Source organism: Opisthocomus hoazin, chromosome 6 (assembly GCF_030867145.1).
Source record: "Opisthocomus hoazin isolate bOpiHoa1 chromosome 6, bOpiHoa1.hap1, whole genome shotgun sequence".
NCBI classification, from domain to species: Eukaryota; Metazoa; Chordata; class Aves; order Opisthocomiformes; family Opisthocomidae; genus Opisthocomus; species Opisthocomus hoazin.
This window is the reverse complement of record NC_134419.1, coordinates 26,834,278-26,855,597: the sequence shown is the minus strand read 5'-3', so window position 1 is coordinate 26,855,597 and position 21,320 is coordinate 26,834,278. Positions and strand designations below refer to the sequence as shown.

Sequence of the window (21,320 nt, the reverse complement as noted above, 5' to 3'; positions counted from 1 at the left end):
CCAGCGCTCCACTGCCGCGCCAACTGTCGCGCCGCCGCCTGCCCGTTCAAACCCGGCGCCCCCGCCAATCACCGCGCGGGCACGCCTCACCTCCCCGCCAATTAGCACCGGGCGTTTTATTTAAACGGCGCGGCCCTGCCCCCCGGGCCCGAGGCTCGGCAGGGCGGGGCGCGGAATGGCGGCGGCCCGAGGCGCGGACCTTCGACATCAGAAAACAAACCCGCGGATTTAGCAAACCTCGACGCGGAAACGCCCTACTCCTATTAAAAAAAAAAAAAAAAAAAAAATGAGCGAGGCCAGGTATTTTTCTATATAAATTTAATTTACAAAATATTTTAAAATAAAAAGTCAAATGAGACGCGCACAGAGCTGATGAAAAAATTTGCCTCATCTGTTTATCTTTCGGTTTTAATGCTCCTGAAAGATGTACAGAACACTGTGTTTCCATGCTGTATAAAAAAAAGGCAGAAATCAAAAGGTAGCACAAGCATCCCTGCCAGAAATCCTGTGAAGCAAGCACTGTTGAGACAACTTTACTTTTCCATAACAAACAAAATGACACATAGGACTGAGTCCGTCTACGTTCACAGTACACTTCCTAACTTTTCCTTACAGCAAAGAATTTCCCCTAAAAACACAACTTTACTTAAAGACTTCCATCTAAAATACCACCCTATACAGATCACATTTAAAGCACATCATCCCATATAGCAGTGACAAAATATTGAGTTTATTTCACCTCATTCTTTCATATAAAAGGACCAACATTTAAACATGATCAAAATGGTTATGGGGCAGGAAAAAAGTTTTGCCGTTGCTACCTTTAACCCACCAAATCTTTTAAACCAAAACATTTCCTAGGAACCAGGCAAAAGGTCCTTATGGGCTTGAGCAAGGCGACTGCCCGACGCTGTATTATTCTGCCATTCTTCAGTGCACACGGCTAAACAGCCAAATCGCCGTGAGATGATATTGTAGAAGAAGATCGCCTGTGACAGCAGTCACAAGGACCTACAGATAAATGCACTGTTTCCCTTAAGCATCAGTCATATGGAGAACACGCAATCTGGATCAGTTACGCATGTATGCTCAGCATAGAAAAAAATCACATCTCTTTTATTCTTTTCAGGGGGGAAAAATATACCTATTCATCTACAACAGCCTTCTGAGAATTCATTCACAATTCTACATTCATGAACTTCATCAATTAAAATTTAAAAACTTGAGGGTCATTTATTCCCTAGCACTCCGTAACACATTTCATGTTTGAACAAGCACATTACAAGGCGATACCTTTGAAGCATTCTTCAGAGTTCTGGATGCTCTTTCACATTCGTTACTAGGGAAATAGGCTCAGCTCTTTGATGACAGCAAATAAATCTTTTGTCATTGTGTTCTGACATGACCCATCTTTAAAAATAACTACCTGAATTTTAATCCAGACTGAAGTCACGCTATATTTTTAAGGAAACCACAGCCTTACAGAAGTTGTATCATCACCATTACAATTACTGAGGTTCAGCATAAAAGGAACCTATGAGAGTCATACCTCTGCAGGAAAAGTGTCAGTGCTCAGAGGAAATTCCAATATAAATATAAATAAACTGAACATAAAATCCACTTCAAGAATTACAGGCAGTAACCCAGTCAACAACCAGAAATTTGTTCAGCAAAAAAAATACAGAATTCAATGTTTTCAATGCCTAAACAGAACGAGTGCCGTAAGTTCTCAGAACCATGTAGCAGTTTCAAGTACCAGCAGGGACTCCACTCTTCTCCCCAAAGGTCAGCAATATGGAAAAAAACAACTTTTTGCAACGTGCCACTGATCACTCTCTACAGAGATATTTTTAAGAGACCTGCTTCTTCCTTCTTTGGCAACAAATGGTCAACGGAGTCAATGACTGCCAGATAAAACATAGCCTTTATTGTAAAAGCATCCTCCAGATCAACAGGACGCGCACTCCTGGATAAGTACATACACATTTTAAAATGGAGGTACCAGACACCTATGGAGCTTCAACCCATGCAGCTGTGAGGTGCAGATCTCTGCTCTTCAACTCCAGTCCTCTTCCGAGGAACTGTCCTCCACCGAGCAGAGATCAGCTGCTTCCACCCACCAAATGAAGTACCAGTCCACAAAAATTTACTTTTCTCATATATGAATTTTAAATAGATGTAAAGCTGTAAGAATAATAGCTCATGATATTAAAAAAATAAAAACTATGTATCTAGCACATAAGCTTTCCTATTTTCTTTCACTGTCAACTGGCAACGATCCAGCCTGACCAGCAGGTAAAAACACTAACTAGTAGGGTTATCTGCAAATAAAAGAACGCCAAAGAACTAGTAGGTCATTTTATCCAGGAATGACTAGTAATTCTGGTCACCCAAACAGCAAAGATAGTACTCGTTTTTCTGAAAAACGAGTCTTTTTATAATCTGTTTCTTGTTGGGCACCAAAAACATGAAGCCCTTTGGAAGATATTGACCTTAATGTTTTCTGAATAATCAACTGAACTATAGAAAAAGCCATTATTCAGAATACATATAAAAGGCACAATCATGAAAGAATTTTAAAAAGGACATTATCAAGTAAATATGCTCCAAATTCCATTTTAGTATTTTCCTAGAGTGCCTTCCGAACCAATGGGACTTTAAAAGAAAAAATCAGTTACCAACTATTTTTAAGCCACTGTTTTGTCAAAATCCTACAATATTTTTTTCTACTGTAGGACAGCAAAGACAAGAAATAACAAAGAGTTAGACAAAGGTCTAAAACTAAACATAGTTCGAGAACTGCACTGACACCACTGATGTTGGGTTATTTTCAAGAGTACAATTACAAATGCTGGAAATCATGTTTCACATCCACATGCAGTAATATGAATATGATACATACATGCCGACTTGAAAACTACAGATAAAGCAGCAGTTTTCAAGCCATGGAGTGTACAGATGACAGAACCAGTTTTATTTTCAAAGGAGAAGAAGGTGGAGTTAGAAAGCAGGAAGGGTAGTACTTGATAGTGTCCTTTCCGATGGTGGCATTCAGCGGCCTCATTATTGCTGTATGTTTGCCAGTATTCAGCTTCTTACCAGGGATATTTACAGCACATCAGCCTGAACATTCCCAGAGCACAGCTCTAAATTTTACTTCAGAGATACAAACATACAACTGTTAAACATAGGCAGTCCTGTTTTGGAAACTGAACTTTTAAAGTTTAGGACTCCTATTGTGCTTCTTTGGCTAAGTCCTATTCAAATATCGGTAACACTTAAAAGTCTATAACTCTGCCACTATTTAACAGCTAACAGAAATCTTTGGTGTGTTTAGGTTAAGAATCATTAGGGTACAAGCTTCAAAATATGAACATTCAGGCAGCTCTGGCCCCTCTCCTGCAAACTGCTCGACACTGAAGTAGATAGGGATTAAAAGAACCTAACACTGCAGTATTTGCATAGGATTTTAAATGATCCATACCATTTAGAGTTGAGAGAACTGGGATGATAAACGAGCTTTTCACCACAGATCACCTGTGCTCAGGTCACTGGATAAATTTAACAGTTACAATAATACACATACGTCCCGTTTCCCATTTTAAAGTTCTTTTAATAATTTAAGAATAGGGAAAACTGGGGAAGATTTTGCCTTAATATGTAATTCTTGTGAGGAATAATGAAGATTATACAATTACTTCAGATACTTTCTTTGGCATAATATCACCAAACAAACACAGAATAATTATTTTTAAACTAGACTTATTTGATGAGGTTAAATTATACTAGATTTCATGGTGAATAACACTAGACTTGTAGCTCAAAATGGTTCTTTTGGAACAAACCTTTACGTGTAGTAAAGAGAAAGCTTAAAAATAATTAAAGACATATAATACTCTCAAGAGTTTGACTTTGTTTCATAAACACAGTACAAGAAAGTGAGAAACAAAACAATTTCACTAGCAACTCACAAGAGAATTCCAATTACTGATTATTTGGTTTTTTTAAATAGAAGTTGAGTACTGTTCTGGAAATAACAGCCTTTAAATTTCTTCTCTGTCACGGTTAACCTGAAAACGGGTATGCTGACGTGGGACCCTGTTATAACCTCTGCTCTAACAAGGATAAACCATGCCAATCCTTTATAGATTAACTAGATCAAAATGACCTCGCAAATACTCCCATTTCTTTCAAAGTTAGAGTGTGGGGCACACTTTAGAAGACAAACAAGATTTAAAAAGTAAGAAAAAAAAAAAGCATATTAAAATTATATAGGACTACCTCTAAAAAATTAGACAATACCATTGTCTAGATCTTCCCACATAATTCAGTATTAGAGATCAAGGAAGAATTAAGAGGCCACTTTTAGGCAGCGTAATTATACTCAGGGGGATCACCAAATACCCTGGTTAGTGTCTTCATAAAATATCTGAATCATTTTTCAGAACAATCTAGTTCCTGTGTCCACTGACGAGGCTCCAGAGTCCATCAGACTTTAAAACCCTTTGAAAATACCTGAGGGTTCAAGTAAAATTGTATTTTCATTTCTACATGAAACATAATTCAAAGTTTGTGGTTTATATCCCTGCCTGCCCTTACAACTTTTAATGAATTTGATATAGTCCTTGTTCTTCCAGAATGCTTTCTATTACACTTAAAACATTAACTCAAAGTGAGATGCAGAAAGGCAAACAATTTTTTTTAAATAGCCAGATATGTAATTAAATTTTTCAGCCACTATCCTTAAAAGATACTTCAGAGCATAATTTTTAAAAGACCATCTATAAGATTTTTAAAAACTCTTAAAATTACAAGAAACACTCTTTCAGTATGCATCAAAATGTGCCTAAATGTTCAAATATTATGTAAACAAACCTGTTTTCCCAAAACTATGCAGAAGACTCATGAGCCCAAATAAAATATAAAATATAAATCTCAATTGCCATATCAGCCTTCTGTTGGCTAATGGCTTAGTAAATTAGGTGGAATGTTATGGTCTGATCATGAATGTTCATTGTTCGAAATATTCTGTACAGTAGGAGCTGTATCTAGCCCCAGTAAAGTTCCAAGATATGACTGGTCTCTAGGATCCAACATCTGCTCAGGCCTTACAGGATGAACAATATTTGCAGGTTGTGGAGTAAGAGTATATTTCTCTAGAAATGATAGATCTGTTGCTCGTTGGTAATCTGTCTGCTCAGGCTGTGGAGGAAGAATGCCATGTGACTGAGTAGTATGCTGTACTAGATCAGCTTGCGGCTCAGGCATCTGAACCGGTACGAGAGTCACAGGCACACACACATCTGTAGATACATTCTGCAGCAAAGTTTTGGCTTCTGATTGATATGCTTTGGACTGTTCCACATACTGTTTACCCTCAGTTTGGTAAACTTTGTCATCAGAGGTGTACTGCACTGGTAAGGAGACTAGCTTTTCCTCCGAAGAAGATGTCAGTGCCTCTTCTGCAGCCTTTGATCCATGAACATGATCAATATGATATTTCAGCTTGTCTTTTCGTTTAAATGTTGCGTTGCAGTGTTGGCAATTAAAAGGTCGAGCATCTGAATGAATAACCATGTGTTTTGTTAATGTCTTCTTAATTCTAAAAGACTGATTACAGATTTGACATTTGTAGGGTTTCTCACCTGTAAAGACAGAGAAGTTAGAACTGTTTATTCTGCATAACACCATGCCACACAAATATGCAAATACATACATGGATTATGGCACAGAGACCTAGTATAAAACAATTTTACTGAAAACAAAGGGCATATGTTTAGCACCAATTTTGGAACTAAGGGAGCAATTAGAAGTTTGTTGAGAAATTATATTAGCATGCCCTTCTCCTTACATACAATTCTCTCAATATTTGGGATTTCTATCAGGTACACAAAAAGACCATCAGAATACAAGCCAAATAAAAAAGAACAGTCTTTAAACTGTTATGATACTGGTACTAGATGAGCTCGATTTGTACTTCTATACATTTCAAAGGGAAAATGATTTCCCTAAACATAAGGCACAAAAAACAAAGTCAAACATGTAAGGACATAAACCTTTCCAAAGGAATTTCAAATCCCTGTTTAGATCACCACTAGAAATGTAGTACTCTCTGGACCACAAAACTTATTAGAAGGTCTTGGTAAATTTGGCAAGAACATACACCAATAAACTAAAGCAAGAGGTGTAGAGAGCACACCACAAACCTGTGTTGAGGATTACCAATATTTCAACATACATATTCAGGAGGTAGTAGTCAGGAATGACCAACATGAGAAAGAATAAAAACTCTTGCTTCCTGCTACTCTTTTGCTAAATGCTCAACAATCATAATGAACTGAGTAAGTCCATCAATGTTGATACATAAAAATACATTCCTACATGTTTTGTGGTTTTGTTGGGGTTTATTTTATTTTTACCTGAATGTGTCCTAAAATGCATTTCCAAACTTGATTTCCCTTTAAAAACCTTCTTACAGACTTCACACTGGTGAAATGTTGCTTTATACCTTTAAAGAAGAAAAGACATTTCATGTTAGATACTTTTTTTTAAAAAAAACAATTAACACTAAAGCTATGTGCACAGTCCTTTTTGAAATCTTCAGCTGCAAAATAGATGAATATCAAAGCTTCCGAATTTCCTCACTTATGTTCATATTTCCTGGCATCTGCATACCAAGAAGCTCAATTAGATTCTTTTCTATATTCTATCTTATTCTCTGCTGGGACTGGCACTTAGTATTCAAAGAGCAAAAGCCAATAAAAATTCTTCTCTGACCCCAAAAGCATCCTTAAGTAACAGTTTTTGCACAATACCCACCAGAGGCTTTCACTTTGGCAGAATTATGACATAAATAAAGTATGGTTTAGATTACTGGCTACCAAGAAAAAACAAACAAATAAGCAGACAATGTACTATAATTTCAACACAGACACATCCATGATGGCTTCTACACAATGCTAGTAAGTACAAGCAGTTAAAACACATCATTTGAAAAACAACCAGGTTTCAGTTTATCTGAAAATCTCTGAAAGGCCTGTTTTTGGACCTCAAGAATTTAAAAACCCTATTTCATTTTCAATTTACAGACATAACTCAGGTTTCAAAGTTTTTACCTACTTTCAGCCACTAATCTGCTACCAGCTTCTAAAATACCTAAGTGTGGGATAGTTCTCACAGTGCTTAAATGATGTTTAATAATTCATTCTTAACTAGTCTGCAATAACAGTATTACAGCAAACCATCCTTTTGATCCTTTTTTATGTTTTTATTTACTTTATTATGCTACAAAGAAAACATCTTACTTAAATTGTGAAGGCAATTTTCTGACACCCACTTCAAACCATAATAATGATATCTCTATCAAGACTAAGGTAATGGGCCTGACAAATACACAGACTGATAGAATTCTGCACAAACATGCAAGTCCCAACAAAATCAGCTACAGAAGTATTTACGCAGTTATACAAACCCCACACTTACTTCTGCCAGACTTTTTCTCCCAGATGAACACTTTTATAATGAACAGTAAGGTGATCTCTACGGCCAAAACATTTTCCACATTCCTCACACTGATGTGCTTTTTCACCTACAAGGGCAAAATTCAATACATTTTGGTTAAATCTTCTGGAACTTATTAAATGTCTAAGAGCTGTAATTGTAAGACATGCGGTAGATCCATGTTCACAAAGTCCAGCCAATCAAGCTCTTCCATACCCTACTCAGAGAAGGATTCTCTGTTATCAGAGAACAAAATTCAGGAGGTAGGTTGGTTCTATAAGAGTAAGGATTTTTACTACTTGTTACATGCAACTATTACTGACCATTTGTCATTTCTAGAAAGAAATTCATGTTCATCAGTTAAGGCACACTTCCCCAAGCACCCACTGCATGAGAGAGACAAGGCAATGACTAGGAATCCGCTTTCTTCATTATGACTCGAAATGTGACACCTTCAATAATTCACAGACTTTAAAACAGAAGCTTACTTAAACATACCTATTATTTTCAGCTACTACTTTTTAGAACTTAAAATTACATCACAGTATTTATCTTCTTTATTATCCTGATTTACGTAGTTACCTTTTTCTTTTATGCTGCTGTTTAAAAGTATCTTGATTCTTTTTAGTCATCTTGAGATCTTCCACAAAGTGGCACAATATTTCTTCTCATGTAAGTAGGAGGAGTGTGGACAGTCAAAGAATGTAACTTTCTAGAGGAGGGAAAAGCAAATAGAGTAGAAAAGAGGATTTTTTTTTTTTTTGTACTTGAGTTTTCAAAGATTTCTTTATTTTATAGCAAGCATTATAATTTCAAGCACCAAAAAAGAAGCCGTCATCAAAAGAAAGGCTCAAGAAGTTTAGACTCTGATCACTTTCATATTTGCATGCTGCCTAGAAAGTATTTTGCCTCCTAGAAGGCCACATTCTCTTTGGATCTTGTCCTGAAAATGGAAAAGTCCCTAGCGACTCTTCGCTCTTCCTATACATTTGATAACCTTTTGGCTCTCAGTGCAACAGAATGATTTTTTTTCTTCCTCCTGATCATCCCCATCTGGCTGTTGTCACGGTTGACTCCCACCACTCTCCTTCCTTCCCTCTTCTCCATAGCAGAGACTTCAGAAACACCTCTTAGGTGTTCTTACATTAAAGTGATCAGTGTACAAACTTTGACAGAGCCTGTGACAGCTTCTTCTGTGTTGCGGTAATAATGTTTCACACAATTGCTATTAAAAAAAAGAAATCTGAACTCATTTAAAAATCCTCCTTTTTCACTTTTGCTTTTATTAATTATTATTTTTAAAGCAATTCACTGTTACATGTTTTTGACTGTCCCTTGGCTTTCTATGTTAACATGGAGGAAACACTTGGCCTTTAAACCTTGGAAAGAGGTAATATTAACCCTACTTTAGTAGACCTTAAAAATAGGGAGAGGAACTTTTAACAGGCCTAAAAAAATGCACGTACTGAAAAAAAATTCCATAATTAATTTTTTATTTGATCTTATTTCAAAATAGTAATTTCGAAGCCAATTTTCAAATAAAATGCCTACCTGAGTGTATTTTTTTGTGTTTTGTCAGGTGGTCATGCCGAATAAATGTCTTCCCACATTCTTCACATTCATATCTCTTGTCATCATGGTGGACTCTTAGATGAAGTCTGTGTATTCATAGTCATAAACATAACCATAAAATGCAATTTTGTTAACATCTGTACTACTAATTCAATGCAAAATACCAGAAAACACAGCCTTTAGTGCTTCGCACAAATATCAGGAAATAACTTCCAGTTGAGGTATGGCTTAAACTGCTCTCAGAAAGCAAGAGAGCACAGAGCTAAAATCTCGTATTTGATCTTAATTTAGCAGGATATTTCAGTCCTCCGCTTATTTTCTCTTTGATCAACAAAGGTGGAAAAGTTTTAGATGTGCAAGAAAGTCAGCTTTGATGCAAGATTTGTATGGGATTCTGTCTGCGTTTAAACCACTAATGTCTTGTATTAAAAATTAAATGACTTCTCACAGGTTGTTAATATATTTTCAATATTTAAGCACGTTTAAAGCATTTACTCATGCTCTCAGAATCAGAATACATCAAATCACATATATTACAAAGAATTTGTTGATAACACAAATGCCAGTTTACCAGCTTGTTTAATAAAAATCTGTACCTGTAAGAGCTTCCATGACGAAAACTCTGCCCACAAATACTGCAAAGATGAGGCTTCTCTCCACTGTGAATTCTCAGATGTTCTTTCAAAGTTGTTCTGTTTAACAAAGGCGATAAAATTTAATTTTAAGCAGTCGCTGCCATGTGAAACAGATGATCAGTTTCTCAATTTCTTTAACAGATGGTTCACAATATATCCAAATAACTGCATCAATTTTTTCAGATACACACACATACCCACACATTCAAAGGCAGTATGGCAACCTATCTATGATTTACTGAACCAGCTGGGCCTAGAGATGATATAAGCAAAGAAACCAAACACCATCCCAACATACATTTGAACAACATACATTAAAGAAAGCATCAATTTCTACACTATTTTCTATGTAATAATTTCCATGCTACTGTGTGTATAAAGCCAGACTCGAAGGAAATCTGGATTATGGATGTTAATTTAACGTAACTCAGAACAGAGCTTATTTAAGTACATATATATTCATACACACATACATACATATACATATGTAAGTCTACTTTTACTATTGCCTTTCCAATGTGAAAAGAAAAGTGCATGCAGGTGAAAATTCCTCTCAAGCAAAGGAAATAGACAATAAAATTTACTGTACACACAGCTGGTGTGTGAACTAAACAAAAGGTAAAATTCTTTAATCTTCTTCCAGTACTTATTATACTACTTTTCAAAGATTTTTTTATGCTTTACACAAAAATCTTATATTTTCTAATGAGAGCAGCAACATTTAAATATCTGACTGCCTTACATAACGTAAATGAAACTTGAAGTGTGTAAACATACTGACTTTTTAAAACAGAAATTCTTCTTGCAGTTCAAAGTGATCTTTATAGAATTGAAAGACTACCTGTGCTTTTGTTCACCCTTTCATTATTGCATTAGTACGTTTTCTTTTAATACATGTATACCTATGGATGAAACTACTAGAAAACACACACCACCAACAAAACCCATTAGGGACAAATCTTCCTCATACAGTACTCTCAGGGGTCTTTGCCAGTCATTGGAAAAAAAAATGAAAACCAAGAAAATATACTGCAGTACACAAACTCAGATCTTTTCATATGCCCCAAATAGAACATAACTAGAATCTTAGTCACAGTTACTGAGATGAAGCTGTATTCTTTCAAAATAATTAAAAAAAGAGAATTATAAGGCTCATTGTTTCAGAACCTAACCATAGATCACCATTTGGAAAACTTAAAAGATCTCCTTTATAAAGCAGTGCAAGACATGTGCACTGAAGCCATGTTAGCAAGTGTTTAAAATTCACATTTTTTTCCCTAACGTGTAGAATAAAAATGGGGGGGAGGGAATTGAGCCAACTTTTAGAGCTTCCACTTTTCAAAGTGCTGAATTAACATTTTTTCCCTCCATTTAGAGAAGCAGCAGCAAAGGCTGTACAGTATTATTCCATCTTCCATGAAACCATGTTTGTACAAGTCGAATTTCTTCTTAGTCATTCTCACCAGTGTTCCTCATCTTCCTGTCTTCATCAGCATATTTACCAAAATATCTATGGCCGAAAACTCTTTCCCAAACAAATGCAAGATGTTCCTGCACAACACAGGAACCCTAAGCGAAGTGAATTAGAGGTAAGACTTTCTTAATATAATTCTGTCTCATAACTAATTACCTATGGCTGTCACCCATAATTTTAGAGGTCATCAGAAAATCACATGCTACCTGTGGCTCTGACACTACGTTTTAATAAACTAGCCCTCCGAAATTCTCATTTATGTTAAAAACCCAAAGCCAAAACAAATTCAGAATTAAACAAAGCATGCTAAACATTTCTCTGTTCTGCTGAAGTTCAAGTAGTCACGCAGCTCCTTACCGTTCCCTAACAGATTTTCCACAGATGAAACATGTCCATTTCCTCTTTCCTCCATGAGTACATTCTATATGGCGTTTCAGATTTCCTGTATCATTAAACTGGCGGCCGCAAATATCACAAGGAAAAGGCCCTACAAGGAGACAGACACACATACTACTATCACCTGTCACTTAAACCAAACAAGATGCACAGACTGGTTAATTGTGAAAACCCTAATCAATTTACAAAACAAAAGTTTTGTCTAACAAATAATTAATGTTTAGTACAGTCAGCATACTTTAAGTAGACTTTGTGCGCTTTCTGCTCACACAAGTTATTTCTAATACGTGGTATTTTGGCAAGTTTCATAACTGTAAAGCAAAAATTTCGAATTAATAGTCAAAAGTAATTAAGCCCACTTAAGACTGTTCGAAAAAACAAATTCCTATCACTATCACCGATCTAGTTGCTACCTAGCAGAAATAATTACTAGTAATAAAAAAAGTCTTTGGAATACTTCAGGAGGAAAGAACAAGGTCTTTGGAAAACTTCAGAAGACTATGACTTCATAGCTGAGAACCAGTTTCATGCAAAAAAGTTTTAAAACAATGCTAATCTTAATTTCTGCTCCCTGAACCCCACCATGCATTTATTTAGGCAAAATACAACAAGGCCAAGTGCAAGATCCTGCACATGGGTCAGGGCAGTCCCAACCACAAATACAGGCTGGGCGGAGAATGGATTGAGAGCAGCCCTGCCGAGAAGGACGTGGGGGTGCTGGTGGATGAAAACCTGGACATGAGTCACCAATGTGCGCTCACAGTCCAAAAAGCCAACCATATCCTGGGCTGCATCAAAAGTAGTATGGCCAGCAGGTTGAGGGAGGTGATTCTGCCCCTCTACTCTGCTCTGGTGAGACCTGCGTCCAGCTCTGGAGCCCCCAGCACAGGACAGATGTGGACCTGTTGGAGTGGGTCCAGAGGAGGCCACAAAAATGATCAGAGGGATGGAACTCCTCTACTATGAGGACAGGCTGAGAGAGTTGGGGCTGTTCATCCTGAAGAACAGGAGGCTCCAGGGAGACCTTCTAGCAGCCTTCCAGTACCTGAGGGGGCCTACAAGAAAGCTGGAGATGGACTGTTTACAAGGGCATGCAGGGACAGGAGAAGGGGTAATGCCTTTAAACTGTAAAAGGGTAGATTTAGATTAGATATAAGGAAGAAATGATTCATTGTAAGGGTGGTGAGGCCCTGGAACAGGTTGCCTAGAGTTGTGGATTCCCCCTCCCTGGCAATGTTCAAGGCCAGGTTGGATGGGGCTTTGAGCAACCTGGTCTAGTGGAAGGTGTCCCTGCCTGTGGCAGGGGGATTGGAACGAGATGATCGATAAGGTCCCTTCGAACCCAAACCATTCTACAATTCTATAATACAATGCCTCAAAAAGACAGCTGAACAGAAAAGTAAAAATACAACCAAAAGCAACAAAAAGAACCCCAACAACTCCCCCACAGAGCTGCAAAAGCGACAACTGGAAAAGGAGGTAGGGTAGAAACCAGACTGATCAGGATATACAATGGTGGAGGAAGGTTCTACTTTAAATCTGTTGTTTACATGTCAGAAGGAGGTTTCTATACCGAGATGGAATTTTTCTTGATGTTTCAGTCTTGCAAATCGGGATTTAAAGTGCTCTTCGCAGTAGGTACACTTAAAGGGTTTATCCTGAGAGTGAAGGATCATATGCTCTTCTAAATGAGGTCTTCGAGTGAAAGATTTCTTACATATCTAAAATGATAATACACTCTGTCAAAGGTACATCAGTTATAACCAGACTTTTTTCCTGTTCATAAACTCTAACAGTTTAGTTCATCTACTCTGCAGCAATGTAAGATTAAACATATATTATTCAAAAGCATACTCTATTCCAACTTGTAAAGCCTTGCAGTCAACATCAAAAAGTCTGTGTTCTACATAAACCCCAGTGGATTGCACTAGAAAAAATAGGATGCCAATCCATGACATCCTAAATCAAACTATTGGCAACTCCTGCATAGAGTTACATGTTCTACTCCTCCTTTCTACTGACTCCAGCCCTTACCAGACTCTTTTCCTAAGGTGTTTCAACACAGTAACTCAGCAGGACATAACCCAATGGATAAAAAGCAAATGGCTTTGGCTTTGTTTTGGATGATGAAACAGCTCAGCTGGTAAAAGTTGTTGTAGTATAATGTACTGTAGAACTAGAGTCATACCTGTTCCTTTATTTCCTCTGGGAAATTCTCTGACAGCTCATATTAAAGAGAAAATGCCAATACCAACAAAGAAAGGTAACTCAAAATATATTTTAGAGACACAGGACTTTTTCAATGTTAAAGTTACGTGAGCTTTTTAGTACTGTTCTCAGATTAATCAAAACCTAACTGTACAAGAATTATTAGTAGTTATTACAGAAAGCATGCAGTTCAATTATAGAATTGAATCCACAGCTCAAATTTAGGCATTTAAACTAGGTATCGCAATTTAACATCAGGGACCTATGCTTTAACATAAATCAACATGGTGGTAACTGATTTCACTCTGAAACTGTTGCCATTGTTTGTAATAGCTGAGTTTAGTACTACGTAACTCCCATACATTAAATTGTGCAATCAGTTTCTCAGAACATGCCCGAATAACACTCCTTTAGCCTCAGAAAATCAGAAGCAACAGCTTTATTTGCTTAAAAACTCATTAATGTGAAATACAGGTGTAAGAAAATCCCATACCTGTAAAAAGTATAATATCCTTCTTGCTTTTCTTTACTATTAATATTTTACTGTTTCTGTGAATTTGTTCACATTCCTCGAGGATTAAAGTATGGTCACCAAATCTTGGTGTCCACACATGGACTACAGCATAAACCAACAACCTGAAGAAATCCTGCAGCTTACATCTGTGGTACCTTAGCGCTCAGAACATACTAAACAACCTGAAAACAAAGTCACAGCTCCTAAGGGTTATGCTCATTCTCCAATTGCTATAAAAGCTAAAATTCTACCCCTAGTTTTGATTCAAATCCATTTTCAAGACACATGAGCAGCACAAGAGCAGCGGCTCACTTTTTAAAAATTTCTGCTTAACATAAAATTTTCAAGTAAAAAAAAAAAAAAACAACAAACCACAAAGTGGAGTTTACCAAATCATTCATCTGCTAAGAATACTTTCTGAGAAATGAACATCAACAATGTTGCACAATTGATTCCCACTATTGAAATGTTTCTTACCTAGTAACAAACAGAATCTGTAATACGTTCACACAACATAACTTCATCTGGAAGATAACACCCTTTGGTCAACCACGTAATATCTCCAACCATGGCAGACAAACACTACAAATTCCTACAGTTGATTTCTCCCAACCTCCTACTATGTGTTTATAAGTGAAAGTTCACAAACAAAGCAAGATTGGTAATCATGTTACAGCCCCTAGTATTACAGACATACAGGGGCATGTAGCAGTTTGCATAAACAAAAGAGCTGCCCTGGGAAAAACAAAAGTAAACTTATTCCCTTAAAGAAAAACCAACAAAACTCCCCGTTTGAAACCTCAAAACATTATTTGGCAGCAGACACACAGAGAATTGAAGATCTACAAAATCCTTTTTACAGTAGATGTACTACACACATATACCTCTCCCGGGGAAAAATCAAGGAAAGGATTCTATGATTTTACAACTAGAGATAAATTTAGTACAAATTTACAACTCTGTTGACGTGCATAAGCAGCCAAATGAGAGAGTGTTTCATATTTAACATATATATTCCTCACTATTGAGAAAGCCTTCCAAAAATGTATACTTTACAGTCAGTGTTTGATATGCATAATTAATGGGAGAGCAAGTACTCTATTTTTAAAGTATTCATAACACTGAAGTGTAATAATCTGCAAACTGACATATTTTATCAATGCTAATAGCTGATCACATGAAAAAATAGTGCCTTCAACTATTTTAGAATTCAGTTTGGTATTAACCACTCGGTCACAAGCTGTGCATATGAAATAAAGTTCAGTTGCTAGGACAGAAAGAGGAAATTTCTACCATCACCTACAAAATTTACTGAGATGTTACAGACACACATACCATATTTTCACTTAAGTATTCAAGTCACAAAAAAACATAGTATCTACATAAAAAAAAATAAAGCACTGAAGTATTACTTACATCACATTTCCAACCTTCACTCTTTGTCTTCTTGATAGAAAGAAATTCTTGTACATTCTCTGGATGAAACCTAGAAGAAAGACAGAAGCTGCAAGTAGTTACCACTTTCTAAGATGAAGATCACCCAAATACTAAATACCCATTTCTAAACTTTATGTGTCATGAAAGTTGATCACCAAGCCAGCTGAACAGAATACTGATAATTAAATAATTCTAAAGGCACAGGTAACTGGCAAGTAGTGTTGACTATAGAGTCTTGTAGAATCTCATATGACAATTGGTAAGACACAGGACACTTTCTATTATAATGCTTTATAGACATTCACAATGAAAACAGGAAAAAAGCTGTATGTAAATAATAATACCTTATTATTAGACCTGTCATAAAAAATTATTCACCTAAAAGAATCTACATGCAAATGGTTTATCGATCTACTATTATCAACAGTACAGTATCAACATATAAAACCAAAGACGGCATTTTATTCTTCCTCCAAATTAAAAGCAACACAGGTAATTATTAAGACTGTTGTGTTCTGACTGTGCTAGCTAATCTGAGCATTCTCAAATTTATTGCACAAACCTGTGGTAGAACTCCTACAGAACCACTATTGCCATAAGGACTGCATAGGGACTGATGAAATAGCAAGTTAGTTGATACTGCTAATCCCCCTGTCCCTTGAAAAGATACTTATTTGAGAAAACAGTTACAGAAATAATGCAGAATGTGCTGTGTGCATACATATACTTATCTTCACTTTAGAACTGAAAAAATTATTCTTCCGAAACGCGAGACAAACTTGCTCATACTCGCCTCTTCACATGCTTCGCTAAAGTCTTTTTGCTTGCATGCAGCTTATTGCAGTAGGGACATTTGTGTTCCTTTTTATGAAAGTCAGTATCACTAGAGTGTTTCTTTCTGTGCACTGTCAGGTTGGACTTCGTTGAATAGCGCTGATGACATATATCACACTCGAAAGGCTTCTCACCCGTGTGTACACGTGTATGGCTCTCATATTTGCCTACACAGTAACAACAAGAAATATCTGTTAGCATAAACTCTAACAGGCATCACCTGCAATATACACATTTGGGGTTTGTTCTATAATATCTCTCTCAAATGAGGTCAAGATCTTAGTACCTTCCACGCACATCCAAAGATTTCTACTGTTTTACACCACTGAAAACTGCACAGTAATCACACATGCATTTGATCCAAGGTTCCTCCACACAGCTCCATCCTAACTATTTTTAAGATAAAGAGTAAAAATAAAAGGGCTCTGTATTACTGTTAAATCTGTGCAAGGGTTACAAGTCCCCCTTGTTCAACCCTACAGCATACTCTGTTCTTAAGTACTGAAAGGTATGCTACTACTCTTTCGCTACACTTATTGTGACGTACCTTTTCGGAATAGCAAACAGCCTTGCAACAAACTGGTATTTTTAAGGTACTTTCCAATTACAAAATACCGAATGAATGATGCACATCCTTTCAAATGATCTATATTTGAGACCCAAGATATTACCATAAACAAAAATACTACTCTCCCATTTCTTTCACATTGCTTGTATTCCCTCTACTGTTTGGCAGGTTTTCTTCCGAGTATAGGATTCAGTCCGACACTGAGGATCTACCTACCTAAAGTCAATAGCAGGCTCTCTGCTTTGTACTAGGTATTTTTTTTTCTCTGTAGAATATGCATCACACTTCTGGGAGTTAAAGAAAAAAAAAAAGTACTATAGCTCATTAATTTAAAATACAAGTCAATTGCCTACAGTAATACAAGCTTATGAAGAAATACTTTATGTATCACTTGTTTTAATGCTATTTCTCATGTATGTTTTGAGCTCAAAACTAGAATTCTAAGTCATGACAGTGCAAAACGGGCTTCCAATGTGTGCAAAACCAAAATGCACCATTACAACCCTAAATACACACAAGTCATTTCTTTCTGCACAGTACCCTTTCGATATTAATAACACAGCTCCCAAATTCAAGAAAATTTCCTATGTTGCTTTAATTTTAAGATATGACATTACAAGTATGGTTAAGTCCCACATTTTTACTGTTAAATAGCTTGTATGATATAATTGGTGACCTTCGAAAATACATTTCACCTCAGCAAGCTAAGCACACTGTGTGTGAGTAGGAATTAATATATACACTAGCCCCACCCCATTTTCGTAAACTCCTAAAATTTCAAACTTATGAAAGACCCAACATATCTATTGTAAGAACACCAAAAAAATGCCTAACACTAAGAGGAACTGTTTCTTTCCTAGTTCCCATGATTGAAAGGAAGTCAATACCTTACATGACCATAATTCTACATTTATTCCAGCCGAAAAAACACCAAAATTCTGGGGTACAGTAGTAATTTACTTTTAATGTGTGAAAGGAGGACAGAGAAGCTGGAATTTTGACTCTTCTGATACCCTGAATAACTATACACCTAGATTTGGCTGTAACATGAACGATCCTAACAGAACAAATTAAGCTGTCAAAGTATTACTCGGCGTTAACTACAGACCAGAAAAACCAAGCTAGAAGTCAGAGTGACTAGGTCTTAAGCACCTAGACACCAAGTAGAATAGAAGAATTTCAGGCTGTTTGGCAATGGTGCTGTTTTACTTCAGCAATAATGACAGCTTTGTTACTTAAAATTAATTTGGCAGAAAATACAAGTTTCAGACTTCACACAATTTATCATCTAGTATCTTGCTATATTTCCCTCTTTTTCAATGCTGCTTTTATATACCATACTAACAACCAGAACCCAGAACAATGAAAGAGAAACAAATTTAGCATTTGCAGATTTCTCAAGTAACGCACTCAGTTCATTTATTGAAACTGTTCAGCACCACAGATGTAACAGCTCCATACATTCAGAAAAACTAGCGGCGTAGTGGATCAGTGAGACGACCCAGAAATTCTGATCTTCACTCTCCAGGACACAGAAAAAGCTCAGTTTATTTCCCATACAAATAGCACCACCATATGGTAAAAAGAAAAGAAATTAACCTAACTTGTTCTTACCTATTCGATCAAATTTTTTGTCACACTTAGGACACTGCAGTAGTTTTTTGCTACTGCTTTGAATGATGACTGGAGCTAAGCCTTCAGGAATATTTCCCATTGAATCAACTGCCTCAGAACCCTCTTCAGTGTCATTCTGTTCTTTTTCACTTTGTTCTTCAGACTCTGAATCTTCACCTGACATCTCCTCTTCCTGTCCCTCTTCATCAGCATTGCATTCACTTTCACTGTCTTCAAATTCACTTCTATCAGATGTTTCCTTGTCAGAACTGACTTTTTCCAAATTGCTGTCAGAGGCATCACCACTTTCATTGTCGCTGTTATCAAATTTAGCTGGACATTTACGATTTCTCATAGAACGTCTAGTGGAAAAGTCGGCCTTCTCAACCATTTTTAACCCATGTTTTCTTTCCAGTGAAAGGGATCTGTGGGCTTTAGCCAAATGATTTTCTAAGGACTTCTTGTAACAGAAGCTTCGACCACAAAAAGTGCACTGATGGCTATTTAATAGTTTACCTGTCAGTTCACTGAGTGTCTCTACTGGTGTAGGTGCATCAGTTACCACATCAGTCTGTATGTTAGAAATATTTTCATTATTTAATAACTTCACTGCATCTATGATATCTAAAAATTTTGCTGCTTCCAGCACTAACGGAATTTCATTTTTATATACAAAAAACTCAGATGTGTAGAGAAACTCAAGTAAATGCTGAAAGACAGAATGAGTTACATGATCTAACGTGACGACATCGGTGCTTGGATTTTTGCTCAAACATGCATGAAAATAACTACTCCCAACAGCCACCACAACTTTGTGTGCACTAAATTCTTTTCCTTCTACAATTATGAGTAAATCACAAAATGATGGATGTTTCTGTCTATCATCATTTAAGTATTTAAGTAGATTTTTGTTATACTGCAATGAGCTTAGGAGCTTTCTTTGTTCTGATGATGGTGAAAGTTCCTGGGAAGATTCAAGCTGATCTGCAGGAGCTATTGCTGCAGGCTTTGAGACAATTCCTGGCGCACAGTCTACTACAAGAATCTGTTCTGAAGTATCTTTCTCATGGCCGAGATGAACCTTTTCGTTTAGATTTGGAGCAAGCCGTCTCCTTTTCTTCATTGCAGAGGCGCAGCGTTAAAATCAGGAGCTTCATAGGTGACTGGCAAGGAAGTCTCGTCAAAACTTGGTTCTGCTCCAGACCTTGAGAAAATATGTGCCAGTAATTTCATACTCTGCACAAGAATTGTGACAAAAATCACTGTCAGCGCTTAACTGTAACTTTGTTTTTTATTAACGCTTTCTGTATTTCGCTCTTTTCTACCCTGCGTACCTTAAGCTTTTATTAGGTTACCAAGATCTCACCGCTTCCCATTGCGGACCAGGGCACAACACGACTCGGAGCCGGTGCACCGACACCGCTGTTTCCAACGGCGCAGAGGCGGCCGGGGCTGGCTGCGCTCCTCGCCCGGACGCACCGGCACGTTGTTGCTATTCTTACACCGAGGCGCAGCCGCGTTCCGTCTCCCCTGGGCCCGGCCCGGCCGCCCTTCTGCTCCTCCCGCCGGGCGCCCGTCCCCTCGGGACAGCTCGCAGACCCGCAGGCGCCGGGGCTCCCCGGCCCGGCCCTCTCCCCGCCAAGCGCCGAGCCCGCGGCCGGGCTCCCGCCTCCCCCGGCCCGCCCGGCGGCCGCTGCCTTTGTCCCAGCGCCAGCAGGGCCGCCGCGGAGCCGAGGGCCGGCCCGGGGCGGGGGACGGGACCCCACGGCACCGAGGTCGGGGGCAAAGAGCGGCGCCCTGGGCCCACCCCCTCACCCTTGTCGAGCGGGACATAAAATGGCCGCGCCGCGCCCCCCCTCCCTCTGGCCCGGCCCGGCCCGGCCCGGCCCCGCTGCCCCGGCGGCGCGGCCTCACGCACCTGCGCGGCGCCGAGCGCTCCCGGGACCCGCTCGGCCGCTAAACAACGCTGCACCCCGCACACGCACCCGCTTCCGCCGCTTCCGGGTCCCAGCGCTGCGCGCAGCCTGGCTCCCTGCGCCGGCCTGGGGGGGGGGGGAGTGGAGGAGGGCGGCGGCGTGGCGGCTTCTGCGCATGCGCGGGCCTGTCGCGCCCCGCTTCCCCGCCGGCTGCCCGGAGATGGGCGGGAGCGGGGGCAGTTTGTGTTGATGCGCTTGTATGTTGGTGGCTGTGACGCCGAGAATGAGTTTGTTTTCCTGAGAGCTGTACGTTACGCTGCGTTAACGCAGGACTTGTGCGGTGAAACGATGGCATCAATAAGTAATAACAGAGCAATCGCTATGTTTTTCTTGCACTGAAGGCAAAAATCTGCTTACCTTTGGGGCGTCTGCCCTTTTAGGATGTTGCTTGTGCTTTACCCGCTTTCATTTCTATAGAGTCCCAGTTAAGCTAAGCTGCACATAAACTGTAAAAATAAGTTTCTTTACTTTGACTTCGTATGGAAAAAGGAGGTTTTGAGAGCAACGCACTCTAAGCTGAGCCTTACATTTCACTCTACTCTGAACAGCAAGTTGGTAAAAACTGGCTTCTGGGTCTCACTGTTTCCATCAC

At 38.4% G+C, this 21,320-nt stretch overlaps 1 protein-coding gene across 5 annotated transcripts; it reads right to left on the bottom strand.

The window, feature by feature from the left end:
* Window positions 1–301: 301 nt before the first annotated feature.
* ZBTB41 (zinc finger and BTB domain containing 41) lies at window positions 302–21,060 on the bottom strand. Of its 5 annotated transcripts, none has more exons than XM_075422324.1 (11): window positions 20,671–21,060; window positions 18,753–19,988; window positions 16,530–16,737; window positions 15,716–15,785; window positions 13,151–13,298; window positions 11,539–11,668; window positions 9,669–9,764; window positions 9,052–9,158; window positions 7,483–7,588; window positions 6,420–6,508; window positions 302–5,645 (listed from the first exon to the last, which is right to left on the bottom strand). In XM_075422324.1, the coding sequence occupies exons 2-11, from the start codon at window positions 19,873–19,875 to the stop codon at window positions 5,002–5,004; spliced, it is 2,721 nt and encodes a 906-aa protein (XP_075278439.1). In that variant the 5' UTR covers window positions 19,876–19,988; window positions 20,671–21,060; the 3' UTR covers window positions 302–5,001. The 5 variants fall into 5 exon arrangements, with proteins under 5 accessions (XP_075278439.1, XP_075278441.1, XP_075278443.1 ...); XM_075422326.1 differs by having other exon boundaries at window positions 20,738–21,060; XM_075422328.1 differs by having other exon boundaries at window positions 18,753–19,956; window positions 20,738–21,060.
* Window positions 21,061–21,320: the final 260 nt, after the last annotated feature.

Excerpts from the sequence above, each read along its gene's own strand:
- ZBTB41 (XM_075422324.1), bottom strand. The coding sequence starts at position 19,875 with ATGAAGAAAAGGAGACGGCTTGCTCCAAATCTAAACGAAAAGGTTCAT. Across the intron at positions 9,159-9,668 it reads CGTCATGGAAGCTCTTACAG|ACTTCATCTAAGAGTCCACC; the intron begins GTACAGATTTTT and ends ATGAATACACAG. Across the intron at positions 6,509-7,482 it reads GGAGAAAAAGTCTGGCAGAA|GTATAAAGCAACATTTCACC; the intron begins GTAAGTGTGGGG and ends TCTTCTTTAAAG.